Source organism: Mirounga angustirostris, unplaced genomic scaffold (genome assembly GCF_029215605.1).
Source record: "Mirounga angustirostris isolate CCGP_5_RB_7025 unplaced genomic scaffold, mMirAng1.0.hap1 SCAF_16, whole genome shotgun sequence".
NCBI classification, from domain to species: domain Eukaryota; kingdom Metazoa; phylum Chordata; class Mammalia; order Carnivora; family Phocidae; genus Mirounga; species Mirounga angustirostris.
This window is the reverse complement of record NW_026991724.1, coordinates 34,901,835-34,919,056: the sequence shown is the minus strand read 5'-3', so window position 1 is coordinate 34,919,056 and position 17,222 is coordinate 34,901,835. Positions and strand designations below refer to the sequence as shown.

General features: G+C 49.4%; 1 protein-coding gene across 4 annotated transcripts in view; it reads right to left on the bottom strand.

Moving 5' to 3' along the window:
• ABCC12 (ATP binding cassette subfamily C member 12) overlaps positions 1 to 17,222 on the bottom strand; it is a 69,005-nt gene that overhangs the window by 16,683 nt on the left and 35,100 nt on the right. For 2 of the 4 annotated variants that reach the window (XM_064580387.1, XM_064580389.1), the window contains 9 exons: positions 16,306 to 16,378; positions 14,439 to 14,642; positions 10,935 to 11,069; positions 10,751 to 10,826; positions 10,597 to 10,668; positions 7,642 to 7,731; positions 6,875 to 6,978; positions 4,797 to 4,994; positions 3,803 to 4,029 (listed from right to left, as the gene is read on the bottom strand). In XM_064580387.1, coding sequence (XP_064436457.1) covers positions 3,803 to 4,029; positions 4,797 to 4,994; positions 6,875 to 6,978; positions 7,642 to 7,731; positions 10,597 to 10,668; positions 10,751 to 10,826; positions 10,935 to 11,069; positions 14,439 to 14,642; positions 16,306 to 16,378 — 1,179 coding nt within the window. Of the gene's footprint in view, positions 1 to 3,802; positions 4,030 to 4,796; positions 4,995 to 6,874; positions 6,979 to 7,641; positions 7,732 to 10,596; positions 10,672 to 10,744; positions 10,827 to 10,934; positions 11,070 to 14,438; positions 14,643 to 16,305; positions 16,379 to 17,222 lie in introns of those variants that run through there. The other 2 variants (XM_064580388.1, XM_064580390.1) reach the window with 2 other exon arrangements.

The window sequence follows — 17,222 nt, the reverse complement described above, 5'->3', positions numbered from 1 at the left end:
ACAAAGTTTAAGTCAGATGGATGCCATATAACTAGGGAGAAGGGGTTGGCCCACCACTCTCCTCTAGGACAGGCCATCCTGGTTGTGGGACAGATGGGGTCTCAGAAATGTGTCTCCGACACGAATAAACATTTTTCCAAAGAAGACATCCAGATGGCTAACAGACACATGAAAAGGTGCTCAACATCACTCATCATCAGGGAAATACAAATCAAAACTACAGTGAGATATCACCTCACACCTGTCAGAATGGCTAAAATTAACAACACAGGAAACAACAGATGTTGGCAAGGATGCAGAGAAAGGTGAACTCTCTTACACTGTTGGTGGGAATGCAAACTGGTGCAGCCATTCTGGAAAACAGTATGGAGGTACCTCAAAAAGTTCAAAATAGAACTACCCAGCAATTGCACTACTAGGTATTTACCCAAAAGATACAAAAATACTGATTCAAATGGATGCTTGCACTGTGATGTTTATAGCAGCATTATCAACAATAGCCAAATTATGGAAAGAGCCCAAATGTCCATCGACTGATGAATGGATAAAGAAGATGTGGTATACACACACGCGCATGCGCGTGCACACACACACACACACACACACTGGAATATTACTCAGCCATCAAGAAAGAATGAAATCTTGCCATTTGCACTGACATGGTTGGAGCTAGATTGTATTATGCTAAGTGAAGTCAGTCAGAGAAAAACAAATACCGTATGATTCCACTTATATGTGGAATTTAATAAACAAAACAGATGAACATGGGGGAAAATAAAAGAGAGAGAGGCAAACCATAAAACAGACTTAACTATAGAGAACAAACTGTGGGTTGATGGAGGGACATAGGTAGGGGAATGAGTTGAATGGGTGATGGGCAATAAGGAGGGCACTTGTGATGAGCACTGGCTGTTGTATGGAAGTGATGAATCACTAAATTCTACTCCTGAAACTATTATTACATTATATGTTAACTAACTGGAATTTAAACCTGAAACTACAAAGGAAGGAAGGAAGGAAGGAAGGAAGGGAGGGAGGGAGGGAGGGAGGGAGGGAGGAAGGAAGGAAGGAAAGAAGGAAGGGAGGCAGGGAGGAAGGGAGGAAGGAAGGGAGGGAGGGAGGGAGGAAGGGAGGAAGGGAAGAAGGGAGGAAGGGATGACGGGAGGAAGGGAGGAAGGAAGGAAGGAAGGGAGTCTCAGAAATGTGAGCTATTCCTTGCTGTGGTCTCAGTTTTGAGTGCTTCTTGTAGCATGAGTGTCTCGCTGCAGGAGATGTGATTCCAATCTTTGAAGACCAGAAATTTTCATACAATGCAGCTCCTAATACAAGCTAACCACTTTTTGGGACCCAACCAAAGAAAAAGTGATCTTTTCCAATTCTAGAGGAAAATCTGGTCCTCAACTGCCAATGCGTGGTCTTCTAAAGGCATTTTCAAAGGTAATTTGAATCATAGCCTCAGGAGCTGACTTTAGAACCAAACTCCTCCATAGGATGCAACTCCCCTGGGTGTTGAAGCTCCAGGACCCTGCTGAGCACCAGACTACTGCCCTCAGGCATGCACATTGGCAGGCTGGCCTATGACAGCGAATCAAATCTGCCCTCCAGACTCTCAGCTAAAACTACCTGGGGGAGAGGAAGGAAAACCTCATTAGCTCAGAGCTCAAGTGAGTTAGCTGGAAATATTTAGGTGATTCAGTCATAGCCAGCCATGGTCTGGCCTGTCTTTGTAGCAAGAAGGAGGGGTGCAGAGCAGAGAAAAACTTTTGCTAAATAAATCAACAGTATAAACTGGAGAACAGATGGAAACAATGGTCGGTCAAACACAGGGATTACAAAAACAAGCACCAAGCCAAGGAGTCCATTTTAAGAAGTGGTATCCAAGACATCTTTATCTTTGCAAAGAACTTGGAGAAAGTATTTTATTGGGTCATCACAATAAACCCTTGAGGCTGGACAGTGAGGCCATGTGACCTTTCTTGGAGTCACCAGGGAGATAGTGGGAGACCAAAGAGAGAGTCCAGGGCACTGGTGCTAGTTCTCACGGTCACACCAGCTCCTACACAGAAGCCAAGGATACAGAGTCCACCTCTCCAGCCCCAGTGCATCCCTAGACCCTCCCTTCCCACTGTCTGTTGGCACCATCTGTGGACTTGACCCACAAACTACAAACATCCAAATGTAAGCCCACAGACTTGATTACCCAAACCGCTTCTCTTCCCATATCACCTGTATCTCTCTTCACGTCACTCCCTATCTTGGACCCATCCTTGGCCTCTCCTATCCCCCAACCCCAAAGACCATCTCAGAAATGGCTCCTAAATCCACCCCTCTTTTCTGTCCCCTACTGCTTCCGCCTGTCTCATCTCTCATTCAGACTCTACATTTCAAGACTCTCTCATCCCATAGCCCTGGTCTTGATCTTTCTGTAGCTCCATCCATCCTCCACACTGGGGCCAAAGTGATATTTCTAAAACTGTTCTGAGTGTGGTGTCCCTGGATGAAAACAAACTTGCTTACAGGTGGAGGCAGGTCCAGGATTTGGGGCTGAATCCTTTACAATTTGGGGGACCCTCTTTGAGACCCTCAGTGTCCAGCCCAAAATTCGGCACATCTAGGAGCATAATAAACATATTGTTGAGTTTTATGAAAACTGTTTCTATAACATTGTACAGCTGACCCTTGAACAGTGCAAGGATAGGGGCGCCAATCCCCCATGCAGTTGGAAATCTGCATATAACTTTTGACTCCCTAAAAACTTAACTACTAGTAGCCTACTGTTGACTGGAAGCCTTATCAATAACATAAACGTCAACTAACACATATTTTGTTATATGTATTAAATACTATATTCTTACAATAAAGTAAGCTAGAGAAAAGAAAGTCATTAAAAAAATCAAAAGGAAGAGAAAAACCATTTATAGTATGGTACTGTATTTATCAAAAAAAGAGTCCACATATCAGTGGACATGAGCAGTTCAAACTCGTGTTGTTCAAGGGTCAACTGTATTCCATTTTTAATTTATAAGCCACTTAGAGTCCTATAGTCTCATTTGATCCTCACAATAACCCCCTGGTTCATGTGCCAGGTGTACGTTTTAACGATTACCTTTAGGGATGAGGAAACAGGCTTGCCCCAAGGTCCTCCAGCTAGTTTTGCAGTAGGGCTGGGGGTCTGGTGCAAATTTCTCTGATTTCCAACCATCTGGCCTTACACAATACCGACCATGCTGCCCGCTGAGAGCTCCAGCTCACCCCAGCAACAGGGAAGAACTGGGTTCCTTGAGGGCTGGGGTCAATCCACCCTCCTGCTTCCCTCCAAGGTGGGTGAGGAAGTAGCAATGGGGCACAGCCTCAGCAGGACTCCCCAGTGCCTAGCTGCCTGAAGCTTTTCTCTAACCATATCAGCAGTTAGGGTGGGGGCTAGTTCCCAAAGCTCAGAGTGACTAAGGACTGGTCTTCTCTCTCTTCTCCAGCAACAGGATGGCAGAGAGAGCTCCGTGACTGAGGACACAACAGCAGACAGACAGCAACCATGGTTACTAGTTTCTTGGCCTAGGACCACTGACTTAACCTTCCCAATCACGCCCACCTCTCAGGGTTACTCTGAGGCTAAAATGCCAGATGTATGCAAAGCACTGAGCATAGCACCTGGCATTTCATCGAGACTAAAAATCAATATGCTCCCACAGTCAGAGAAGACAGCAAGGATTCTGCATCACCTGATACTACCCCGTCATTGAGCAGAGTTAACCAAATACATAAAGGTTTCATGTGCTCCTTTTTAAATAGTGCATCGACCTACCGTAAAAGAATGAAGAAGCCAACAGCAAGGCCGGCCAGGACTAAAAGGACAGCAGGAAACACAGCAGCCAATATCACAAGAATAAACAGCACCATAAAAAATTGCTGCAGACAGTTCTCTGCGTGAAATGGCAGCCTCACATCCAGCTCGTCCATATCCTTGGAAAAACGGTTCATTAGCCTGCCAGTGGGAGTCGTGTCAAAGAAGCTCATTGGGCTCTTTAGGATCTGTGGATAAAATCAGAGTCCAAAATGAGGTGTGTGTTTAGGAAACACCGACCACTCTGCTGGGGCTGGGATACTTCGAGCAGCTTGAGCATTTTTCCAGGGCCTAACACCGTGTCCCAGGCCATCTTGGGAAAGTGAGGGTGCACCCCATTCTTATGCCCCCCGTGAATGAGAGTGTGGGAAAGATTCAGCCTGTGTGTGGAGCCCCAGGGAGAGCTCCCACAGGTCAGGCCTCCCTCCAAACCTGGGATGCAGCCCGGGGTGCCTTGGGAGGAAGAGGGTATTTTGTGCCCAGGGGCAATAAAAAGCTAAGTTCCCCTGTGTCTCTCTGCCTAGTGTGAGCCACACCTGTGGGCTCCGGCCAGGGCCCTGGCAATAAAATAAATCAATAAAATAAATCAATTCTGCCTACTGCAGCAGTGGAATGAGGAGGTGGCCAGAAGCACTTCTGGAGGCCGTCTGTGGACTCAGGGCTCTTTGGAGCTGGAGATGGCCTGCTGGCCGGCACATGTCTGTTCCAGTGCAGTGCAGTGTCCTCAGGGAAACCTTCCTGACCGCCTTCACCTCCACCCCCAGTCTAGCCTGAGGGCCCCTGACACATCCCCACAGTCCCCGGAGTTTGCCTTCACAGTCAACAGTAGATACTGTAAGCCCCTTGAGCATGTGTCTGTGCCCAGAGCCCAGCACAGTGCCTGATGTGTCATAGGTGCTCAGTAAATGCTATTGACTCAACGACTGGAATTGCGTGCAGACCCTGGGAGCGGTACCTTGTCAAACACGCGGTCGTGTAATGAAGAGGACGCCATCAGTGTGGTCTTGGTGAAGGTGAAACCTTTAATGACACTAAAGGTCAGCACAGACACCATGCTCCCTGCGTACACCCATTGGTACACGTGCTGCCCTGTGTCTGCCAGCACTGCGCCCATCTCACACGCACTCTCGTTGCCCTGGGGCCCACAGGTCATCTTCGGAGAAAAACAAGAGAAGCACCAAGAATTGGTAAATTGTCAGGAAAGTGGGAACTGGCCAGAGGATCTTTCCGGAGAGAAGAAACAAAGGAGGTACATGATTGCGAAGAATGAACCAGGTAGTAAAATCAGGTCACTTCCCTTTGAGGACCTCTGCGCTTTGCCTGGGTCCTCCGGCTGGGCTCCCTGCCGCCAAGGCACCTGACTTACAAGGCTCGAGGCTCGGCACAGTCAGTGGGCAAGCAAAGCAGACAAACCAGGCAGGCACAGGGCAGCCAGATAACTTCTGTCCCAGAAGCGAACTATGCATCAGAGATGAGAGGTGATGTTGGGCCAGGAAGATTACAGAAGCACAGGAAATCTGGATTCCGTGAGGCTGGCTGAAGAGCCCTCAGGCAGCCCATACAGGACAGGATATCAAGCCAACCCCACAGTCTCCTCCCTTTCCTTTTCTCAAGGAGCACCTTGGGGGGAACTGGTCCACTGCCCTGAAGTCCCTGGTAGGGGCGGAGGGAGCCTGGTGAACCTCAGGGCTCTGGGAAGATTCAAGAAGACCACATGCGGCTCCATCCTGCTGGGGGGAGAACACACATTTCTGCTAGCCCTTCTGGGGAGAGGCCATCTCCTCCTCCTGAGAAATTGGCAGCTTCATTTTTCTCTGAGCCATGTGCTGAAAGTCAAGACTGCCTCTGGGGAGCAAACAAGCATCTTTCTTTTAAATGCCATTTTGCTGATTACAGCAATAGTGGAAATGTAAACCAGAGGTGACGGCTGATGGGTGAATATCCATAAAAGCAAAAGCATCCCTGGGGAGCTAATTGATGAAAGGCCCAGCTTGAGGCTTCACTGTGCGTCAAGCTGTGCCCAGTGTCTGGGGGCGGGCAAATGCCTGGGTCTGCCATTACTGCTGCTGCTTAATTAGCCAATGGCACCCGCCCACTGGGGAAGCACCACACCTAGGGGGAGGTCCCAGAGCTCTCAATGAGCCAGGGAGGATCTGGGAGAATATTCTAGAAATGGTGCTCTTCCTACACAGTGCAGAGCACCCGCTGGCTTCTCCCCTTGGGAAAGCCCTCAGGAAGCTGTGCCAACTTCCAGGAGAGCTAGGGTGACCTCTCCCCGGCCCACATCTCCCCAGTGCCTTCCCACTTTTGTTGTCATAGCAACAGAACTATACCAAAATGTCATCTTGCAGATGGGCCCACACCATTCCCAGGGGCTCCAGGAAAGCTTAGAAACCATTGGCCAAAAGCTGGGAGAGTTTTTATCAAGCTCCAGCAAGAGCAGAATTATCAGTCCTTTCCAGGAGGGACCCTGGTCTAGAGGAGACCCTTGGGTGGCAGATACCCGGTGTCTCAGAAAGATACAGGGTAGCTCTGCAGCACAACCAGGAGCTGAGTCTGGCTTTTGCATGTCCAGTTCCTGTAGAGGGACTTTGGAGGGCAGAGAGAGATGAAACCCTCTGACGCCTGACAGTGTCAACAATAAGATGTCAGCTTCTGTTCAGAGGCAGGAAGATTAAAGCCCATGCTAGGTTTCCCCGGCCCCTCCACGGCCATCCTCAGAGGTGCCTCACAATGGAGGCTTCAGGACTGACTCTATCCTACACAGGCATGACTCCACAGACATGCTGCATTTGCCTGGCACAATCACAGTCTTTTTCGTCAGTCCTTTAAAATCTGAAGGTGGCACATAAAAATCCAGATGCCCTGCCTGTCTTGCAAAACCAAAGGGAATTTCAGGAATCGAACTGTGCAGGGAACTGATCTCAACTTCATGGAAAGAGGCAGTGGGAGGTTCATTGCGTGGTGTTGGGTGCATTCATGCTCTGCGTCAGCAACTGACTCATCATTTTCCAATGCCCAAGGGAAACTCACCTGTGAGCCCTTGTCTAGCCAGAGACCCAGCCACCAATTGCTGAAGGCAGAGCTGCCGATCATCAGGAGGAAGAGGGACACAGCGAACAGAGAGAGGAGGTACCCTACAAGAGGAGAGGAGGGGTCCAGGGGGTTACAGAGGAGGGGGCTACAGTGGGCCCAGCCCTGATAGAAAATTCAAAGCCTGCAGGAAGAGGGCCCCCACCCCTGGGAACTGCCTTTCAGGCTACTCTCACAGTCTGGGGGTTGTGACCCTGAACCCTGAAGGGGACATGTGTTCCACCTGGTTGGAAAATGGGTCCAAATTGCCAATATATTGAAAAAAACCACCAACATGCACCTTAATAGAAGCAACTCAGTGTTCTTCAAAAACAAACAAAAGCTCAGTCTTGCTGGGCAGAGACAGGGAATAAAACTGGAAGGTATTTTTGCATATCGAGATGGGGACCTTGCACTAAGGCAGGCCATGAGCAGACTGCTGCAGTGCTCAGTGAAAAGGCAGCGAGGTGCGGAAGAACCACGGCTGGTTCAAGCTGCTGCTCACTCAGTTTCAATAGAGTCTGGCCGCTTTAATGGAGATAAAGGGTGATTCCATTTAAAAGGCTGTATTATCAGACTTCAGATGGAAAAAAAAATAAAAGCATGGATAAATAGCTCTAACATAAAAGGAGTAATTGTTAAGAAAATCATAAAACGTGAACCCAACAGTTTGAGAAAGGATTTTCTAATGCAAATTAAATCAAGAAACCCGTTGTTTTATATCGAACCTCCAGAAGCCTTAATGTACGTGTGATACGTTTTCCAGGTCACGGTTCCTTCCTGAGGGGATTCAGTCTGGACGAGCTGGTGCAGAGGAACTATGGAGACAGACACAAGTCCTGTGGCGCTTGCTGGCGGCAGGCGGGAGGGAGCCCAGTGGGTCAGACACACCCCTCTTGCATCTCCACACCCCCAATGGGGGCAGTTTCCACCCTTCCTTCCATTGTCCTACACTTTGAAATTCCCAACACATTTTTGCTCATGTTATTTGATTTGATCCTTATCACAGCCCTGTAAGGCAGGGGGCTTTCAGTATTTCCAGAAATATTTATGAAGCAACTACTATGTGCTCAGCCCTGGAATACAGGGGTTGTTTGGGTCTAATTCTCCAGAAGTAGTTCCTAAGAGGGGGGTATGAATGCACGCAGTTTATTCAGGAGCTGTAGGGCATAGGAAAGGGAACAATAGAAGGCATCTCATCAAGCCAGCGAGCCCTGTGGGCAACTGGAGCTTAATCCTATGTAGAGAAGTGTCGGAGCCAGTGTGGAACACCCACGTCACAGGTTTTCACCTGACCAGACGGATAGAGGATATTTCTACAAATCCCACTGGACCCTGGGTGAGGGCTTCTCCCTGTGGGGCTTAATTCCCCAGCCCTTCTAGCTTAACCTGAGGCTGGCAGCTTGCAGAGAGAGCCCCCAGGCAAGAGAATACAGCTGGGAGTCCGGCTTCAGGCACTGAAGTGCTAAAGGCACCCACAGCAACTACTGAAGGGTGAACAAGAAGGAGGTGGCTCCTGTCTTCTCAGAGCTCATGCCTTGCAGAATAAACCCAGGGCATCCTCCTCAGTCAGCCGCTGCCTGGACTCCCGATCCCCTCCATGGGGCTGTCCCAAGTCCTCTCCACATTCCAAAGGGAAGGGAAAATGACTGTCAAGTTCTCATGGAAAGCACATCCAGAGGTTCAGGGATGCTGGATCAAGCAGCTCCCAACAGTCAGAACTGAGTACTTGTCTCCTTCCTCTCCTTCACAGACAAGCATGAAAATGTCAGCTCCAAAGCAGAATCCTAAACCGTACATGGCTATTATAAACAGAGATAAATAGAGCTAGACCCAGGGGTCCCCCTGCGCGTGCGTGGGCTCTCTGCACCTTGCTCCAAGAGGAATAACCGTCACACCTCAAAGGTGCCATGAATAGAGCTACGATTATACCCTCTGCCTGGGAACCTTCGTGCTTCTTTGAAAGTGCTCAGCCTGACTTCCTCTCATTGTGTCTCTCTCTGGGCCTGCAAGATGAGGGAGATGCCTCAGTGGGTCGCCTGAGCCTAATGAAAGGCATCGTGGAGCACAAAGGGAACTAGTCAAATCCCACTGTAGCCCACCAGCCCAGCCAGGAGCGCTGATGATGCTCTAGAAAATGCCCTGATGCCAGGCGTGGTGGGCACAGCCGCCTTTAACTGGCTCCCTTCCTATAGCTTTCAGAGCAGGTGATTTCACACGCTCAGTATCCCCTCCAGAGAAGTGGGGTGAGGAGAAAAAGAGGAGCAGGGTTTACTTTCTCCACAAGACCTCACATCCTAGGCAGCCTGGAGCTTTCCTGGGAAGGCATGGAAGAGATGGTGGGTACCTCACTTCAGCCTTGGCCGCCTCCAGAGCGATAAAAATATGTTGTCTTTCCAAATGTGCATGCATTTGTCACAAGCACCATTAATGGTGCCAAATTTCATCGATTCAAAGACTCACATTTTTTTTTTTCTCACATTTTAACATCTCTGAAATCAGGATGTGCCTTCCATTCGGTAGTATGCCATATCATCTAATTGGCAGAGATTTTTCTTTCTAAGTGGTACATAAAACGATGGTGATCTTAAAATGGATGCTATCTTAAATTTGATGAAATACACTGAGGTTTGTTGTTTTTTTTTTTTCAGCTACACATTATTGAGGAATAGAGCTCTAACTTGGAAAGCCACCAATGGCACTTTGAGGAAAGAGACAGTGGATCTGGATCCCCGCCCTCTCCGTACCCAGCCCCGGGGAAGGGCATAGAGTAGGTGCTCAACAAGTGTTGAACAGATATCGGGGTGGAAGGGAACAGTGTGTGGGGAGGAGAAGAGGGAGCTTGACGAGGCTGACCCACACCAGGCTTATCTTATCTCCCACATCTCTTCTCTCTGCCTTCCTGGAATTCCTTCCTGCCCTCAGCCTCAAAATCCTCCCCCTTCCCCACCTTCTCACCACAGTGCCCCCAGAAAATGTCTACATATCCTCGAAGGACTAGTCCCAAGGTTGCCACCTCTGTGAGGCCCTCCCTGACTTGTTAATGCCCACTCCAATTTCCCATTACCCTTATCCCAGTTTCCCAGGATTGTCAAGGGCCCTTGAGTGTGTTGCCCACCTGACCACGAGATCCTGAGATCTCATATTTTTGTCTATGCAGACAAGTGTGGTGCCCAGCACATAGCAGAATGGTTAGTCCTCCCACCCAGTCTCTTCAGTGCTGCACATTCCTTTCTCAATGCTCCCCATAAAGAGTGTGACACATCTCTCTTGTGTGTGCTTTTGCCTCTAACCAATCTTTGTGCACTGCTTTGACCTCTCTAACTAATAACAATAATAACAACTGTTGAGAGTTACTATACATCAGACACTGGACTAATCATTTTATGTGCAGTTTCTCATGTAATCTTTGCAAGAATTTATGAGGTTGGTTATTATCTCCCCATTTTATGGATTAAGAAACTAAGGTTCAGAGTGGACAAGTATCTTGTGCCAACACATAAAACTAGTAAGTAGTTCAGCCAGAGTTTGGACTCAGGCAGTTGAACCCCAAGGCTCACATGACAGTAAGCTGTATTAATTCTAGCTGCCTCCAAAGGACTTACAATGTGCCTACATTTCTCTATCCAGAATGCTCAACAAATATTTAAGACTATATAACTGAGGGAACGAATAGCAAATACCTGTTATGTCTATAAATTCTGAGTCCGTTTCAGGTTCTTTTCCTTCATCTTTCCCATCTCCTGGAGCCAGAGCTAGGGTGAGAAATAAAGAGAGATCTGTGTCCGCTCATGAGCCATGGGCAATAAGAGAGGAGTGGTTCGAACTCGATTGTACCAGCATCTTCATCTCTCTCAGCGGGGCTCTCCTTAAGGGCTTCCACCATTGCTGCATTGTAAATGTGTTCAGGATCCTGGAGACAAAATGACAGTCCTTCTGAAAGCTACAGGACAGGACTTCTTCCAGGCTAGAGATTGAGAGGGAAGGACCCCATCTCTTACACCCAGGTGTAAAGAGTTACCTTGAATTGCAACCCTCGGAGATTGTGAATCAGTTTTGCATAGCACCCTCTCTCCTCCATTAACTCCTTGTGGGTTCCCTTTTCACAAATCTCTCCATCTTCTAACAAAATGACTTCATCACAAGACTCCAAGAACTGCAAAGATATTAAAATGATCTACAGCGAACCTCTGCCTAGTAAGAGAAGAGTGCCATGCCAAACTTCCTCCCAGTGGCACCCCAATCTCCTCTAGTACAGAGGTTCTCAACCTTGGCACTGTTGGCACTGAGGGCCAGACCATTCTTTGCTGTTGGGGCGGGGACAGGGGCTGTCTTGTGCATTGTAGGATATTTAGCAGCCTCCTCCTTCCCTCTACCCCCTAGATGCCAGTAGCACCCCCTGACCCCAGTTGTGATAAGCAAAAATGTCTCCAGCTATTGACAAAAGCCCTCTAAAGGGCAAAATGGCCACCAGGTGAGAAGCACTGATCTAGTGCCTACTGGTGTCTTGAGTACAAAGGGGGCTTCTGGTTGTCACTTGAAACACTGTTCCCAAAATGAGCTGCCCTGCTAAGAAATCTGATCAGGCGGCAGTTGGGATTTGGAATATGAAACTGACAAGTTACTGCAAGACAAGATCTGGTGGAGACCTCAGCAATGACCTTCCTTTGGTATAACGTTACAAGCCCACCTCATCATCCTCATCTAGCCCAGGAGAAGCAGAACATGGAGCAGTCTCCGGCCACCAGGCCCTACTCCTCCCCTGACCACCCCCCACCACACCAGGCCTGAGGAGTTTACACCAGCTTTATCTGTATGATAAAAATATAGCCACATTTTGCCCAAAGCACTTCTGTTTTTCTAATTTGAGTTCCCTTCATTTACATATCACTCCTGAGATCAAAGAGTTCTGCTAATAGGGCTTTCCTCTTATTTGAAACGGGATAGATTTCTCTCCATAGGATCAACCCATCTAAGAGCAGGAAGCCCCTCCTAGAGGAGCAAAATGCTGTGAGATTTAAGATGGGTCAGCCTAACGAAGCCTTTGCAATACAGGCCAGAGGTCTTCCCCTAAATTCGGGGTCCACTGATTCAAAGCTTGAGAGAAGCAGCTACATTTGGTCACTGCACTCCCGATGGGGTGTTGGGGGAATGAGGGTGGTGCCCAAAAGACCAGATGACAACAGTTCTGACAGCTTGGGCAGCTCCAGCCTTTCTGCCTCCCTTGGACTAATGACTCAGCTCCTTGTCCACTTTCCCAGATAGCTAAGCAGCAACAGCCTAGCTTTTAATGTCCAGTTGAGACACTTTCTGAGAACCTTTTTCCTGAAAATAGCCTCTCTCCTTTATATAGCATCTTCTAGCTTTTCAAAGCCTCATCTTCAAAGTTTGGCTCTTATGTCTCAATCTCCCACAAGCCAGTAAAGGAAGTGGCAGCTTTGTTATCAGCCCATTCTCCAGATAGGGAAACTGAGGCACCAGTGTGGGGTATGTGGCAGCCTCACAGCCTTTTCTTCCTCTCTGGGGGCCCACATTCTAGCCCCAGAAGTTCCTGGTGAAGGCCCTCTGGCTAGTGAGCCCCCCAGTTCATGCCAGTGAGATCTGGCGTGATTTGAGCAGCTTTGTTCTGCAAACTCTCAAAATCTGACCCTGGGCTGGTTTTCAGTAGTGACCGCAGGCCTCATTTCATTTGTTTCCTCATGGAAAAGAAGAGCAATCGCCCAGCCCAAGAACTGGAAGCATCCGGATTGGCTGTGGGCCGGAGAGTAAAAGCAGTGGAACACTATTCTGGAAAAGTCCTGGGGCTTCAGTTCAGGGGCTCGGAGCCCCCTCCTCCCCAACAACGGACAGCTGGACTGAAACTCCAGTGCCATCTGGTGGCTGCTTGCATTTTTAAACACTCAAAGAAAGAGAAAATGACCTTGGTGAAAGGTAGACTCTGAAGAGACTTAGGCCTGGGGAAAAGATAGTTCTTGCCTGAGGTCATGCTTCTAGTCATCAAGGTTCAAAGACTGGACCAGGGCTGAGGAGACGATTCCCCCAGTGAAGATTCCTGCAAAGACAACTATGACCCACAGTTGTCAGGGGCCAGAAGTCTCCGTCCAGATCCCCAGGACCCCTCAGGAGAACAGCCCTCCCCACTGCAGGGGGTCTCCAGGGCTTGGACCCTCACGGTGCAGAGCTGTGGTTACAACATTTAGCACCCTGGCTGGGCAAGAGCCCCTTCCCACTGACCTCATGGGGGTCCAGAAGAAATCCAACCTTCTCTTCCACTCTGATGCCTGGCCAGGAGAGTAACTTGTCGGCACCACACTGGATGCTTCCTGGAGGTGACCGAGCCCACTCAGAGGGAACCCAAAATTCAGATGCTTGGAACTTATTCTGAGAACTCCAGTCTCCAGCAAAGAGATACAAGCTGGGGGCAAAACTACAGCAATGGGAAGGAATGGTTTTCCTGGGTCTTTAAGAAACTTCCCCCTCTTCAAGCTGGCCCTTCTGGCCACTGATAGAAGATCCTAGAAATGCTGGTTAGAGCACCCTGTAGCCATGGTGATCTCATCTGCCTCCCCCTCCCCTAGGTTGACTTACCCTTGCAAAGACCATGAGGTCTGCCTCTTACTCTCAGACCAGGCTCCTGTTGAATATTTTCCCCACAGGCAGCAGGAGAGGAGAGAAGATAGGACTTCTGCTCCAACAGTCCTCTCAGTGCAGGTCAGTCCCATGGGATCTCTCCTCCAGCAGGAGATGCACACGTGTATATATACACACACATATACACACACACATACCCCACACCTATAGGGGCTCACCGTAGAGAGGGGAGATGGAGGCAGGGGGAAATCTGGTTTGTCTCAGGGTAGAGGGGAGTCTTGTATTCTACCAGGCATTCAGAACCCTTGATGAGGCTGACACTGTGAGAACTCTCCCCACCCTACCCAATTCTCAAGCGCATTCAGGGCAAGCTTAGTAACTCCTCAGCAAGATTCGTGTTCCTAAGCCTAAGATGGTGGCTCTGAGAAAGGAAGAATCTTGCCTTAGCCCAAAAGCCCTGGTCTCTAACCAAGGGCATCAGAGCCTCTTATCCCCCTCCCAGGCTCTCCTGTCCTCAGGCCCACCTAGCCCTTGCTGGAGGAAGGGTGGGGCCTGAATTGTTTGCTCCTGGCTTCCCACGTCCCCACAGTCAGTGGTCCAGAGCTGGAGGAAGTGGCCCATGTCCACCCCATAGATAGGGGTCATTTGCTTCTGGAGAGTCTATCCTCTGGTGGAAAAAAGACTTGGCCCCACTGAACCCAAATTTAGAACCAATAGAGGCTATGCCCAGAGAACAGTAGGCAGGGCTATACGCAAGCTGGGATGGCTGGGGAAAATCATGAATGTAACCTACACACCTTGCTCTCTCCATCCCCGACCCTGTCCAGGTGACGCCAGCCTTGGATGGGACAGGTTTAGGCAGAAGAGGAGACTCTGTGAGCATTAGGTGCCACACCCATCCTGTGACCTCATGAATCCTGCCAGTCCCAGTCACCTGCAGCTGATGGGTCACCAGGACGATTGTCTTTCCCCTGAGCGTCTTCTTAATGCACTCTTCAAAAACATGCTTCCCCACGTGGGCATCCACTGCTGACAGGGGGTCATCCAGCAGGTAGATTTCGTGGTTTGAGTAGACAGCACGGGCCACACTGATCCTCTGCCGCTGCCCCCCAGAGAGGTTGAGGCCCCGCTCCCCAATCTGTAGACAGGAGCAATGTTACTGTCCATCTCTGGGCCCCATTCCCACCCTGCAGTCTTCAAGGGAACTAGAGCTTCTTGAATCTTCTCAAGACTCTTCTGCAGACTGATGATTACTACATTCCAGATCCTCCACCCTTCGCAGGGACCCCCTGACTGCACTAGATGCCCTGGGAAGTGGAAGACTCACTTCTGTAGGAAACCTGGTGGGCAGTGGCAACTAGAGAAAAACTCCAATGTTGAGTGAGGGGGACCTGTCCTTCCAGTGCATAGCCCATAGAGACGGGCTATGTCTTGACCACTAACACCAAAGGGAATTGTTGAGCAGAAAGCTCTGGGAGAGTGGACAAGTAAACAGGAGGGAGGAGAGCCTGGGAGAAAATGGACAAGGAGGCTCTCAATTTGCTTGCTTGTGGACCAACTCCCCACCTCCCCTAGAACCTCTAAGCTCTACAAAGACAGAAGGCATGTCTACTTTGTTTATCACTATATCCCTAAGGTCTGGCATCACACCTGACCCAGAGCAGGTGCTCAGTAAGTATTTGTAAGAAAGGATGAAAAGCTAGATAACCTACTTTAGGTTATTCTGTCCAACTGACCCCAAAGTGAGCCCCCATTATGTTCAGCCAGGCATTGGGCTGAGCACAGGGGAAGGACACATGAAGCTGAACAAAAATGTCCCCTATCTACTGGGAGTTCACATATCAGCAGAAAGTGGAGGCATGGTCATGCACATAATAATGGTACAAAGCAGAATTTAACAATTGCCAACTGAGAAGCATAAGATACGTATTCTGGGGCAAATTACTGCAGACTGTGGGATTCAGGAAAGTCTCCCTCAAGGGGGTGGATTTGTGGTTGGAACCTGAAAGATGGTAACAATAGCAGGAACAGAGGTCTAGAGGCTGGAAGGCAAGTGCACACTTAGGCAGGTAGAGATGAGTAGAAGCAAACCCTGAGGAGGTGGGCCAGGGCTGCAGCAAGATGAATGCCAGGCCAGGATGGCTGTGGTGTCCATTTCCTTGACATAGGCACATTGAGGGCCCTAGCAGAGAAAGGCAATGTATTCCAAACTCGTCTTTCTTCAAGACTCTCTTTTGCTTTTGGGCAAAGTCGAAGACTAAGCAGAGGACACACTGGGATGGGGAAACAGGAAGATGGCATGGTGACCCCCTACCTTGGGTCACCTGAGTTGGCAGGCTCAACCCTGTGCCCAGGCAGCTTTTTGGACAAGCAGCTGGAAGCAATGTTTGGAGGGCAGAGTAAACGAGCCAAGAAGGGGCCCTTGAGACTCCAGCCACAATGCAGCATCCTTGGACCTCTGTGTTTGGAGGATAGAGCCAGTCCATAAGATATGGAAGCAGCTTCCACCAGAAACCTTCTCTAAGTTAACAGGCAGATTGGGAATGGCTCCAGAAGTGACCACACTGAATCCAACACAGGTAGAGTTGGTACCACATCCGTTGTAATATTCCCCCAGAATAAACCCAGATGGAGAATTCAGGATGGTAGAACTTGGCTTTTCCCATACTTCCCAGGACCTTTCTGTCTTCCAGGGCATCCAAATGTGGATGGAACCAGGGCCTGCCAGCCTCAACACTTTCAACCTGGACAGCCAGGCTGCCATGCTGCTGCAGTGCGACTGAGCTCCTAGCTCTGCTCACCTCAGTCAGGTCTCCATAAGGAAGGCTGCTCAGGTCCTCCTGAAGGGCACAGACTCGAACCGTGTGCTGATACCTGTGGACACAAACGACAGAAGTAAGCATGGTAACAAAAGACCCCATTGCCGGTATCACTGGGCTAAGGCAAGGAGTTGGCCAGTTGCTTCATCTTTGATGTCCAAAGCCTCCCCCTGACCCCTAGGCATTCCCCACACACCTGATGCAGAGTTGACTCAGGGATGGCTCCTTCCCTCACAGGCTTCCTGCCCTGAGGGGAAGATGATTCAATGACATGAAACTTCTGAAGGCAAAACTGGGGGCACCAACTGCTAGCATTGCTCTTGGAAGTCAGAGAAGGGAATGACCAGTGTGAGCTGAGATCAATGTAGGAGGCTTCCCAGAGGATGCAAGACCGTGAATGGAAGAAATGTGTGTGTATGGAGGGTTAACAGCAAGGTGCTGGGATGATTACTAATGATGACCCTGACATCTGCTCCAGGATACTCCTCAATCCACCAGTCACTCCTACCAGGTTGGAAAGAGCAGGGCTTTCTCCCCCTGAGACACCTGAGTACGCTGGGCACAGAGGATACTGCCTGAAAAACAGAGGCCAAGCAGGAATAGGATCTCAGTGCCTTGGACCTCCTAGCTTCTTTGTTTTGTCCCTCAGCATTGCCCACTGTCTAGCATTGGGCAAGTCTGTAGGGAGTCTAATGGGCAAGGCTCTAACCAACTCTCAGCAGCCATGCTGCTGGGATCAGCACCTCATCCTGCAAAGGACAGCAAAGCTGGGGGACCCATGACCTACCAGGCATGACCCCAGTCTCACTCCCTGGGAACTTCGGACAGCAAGGGATCCAGGAAAGTCAATAAGTTAGTGGGTAGGAACTGGAAAATGCTCAGGCCTCAAGATATGGGAG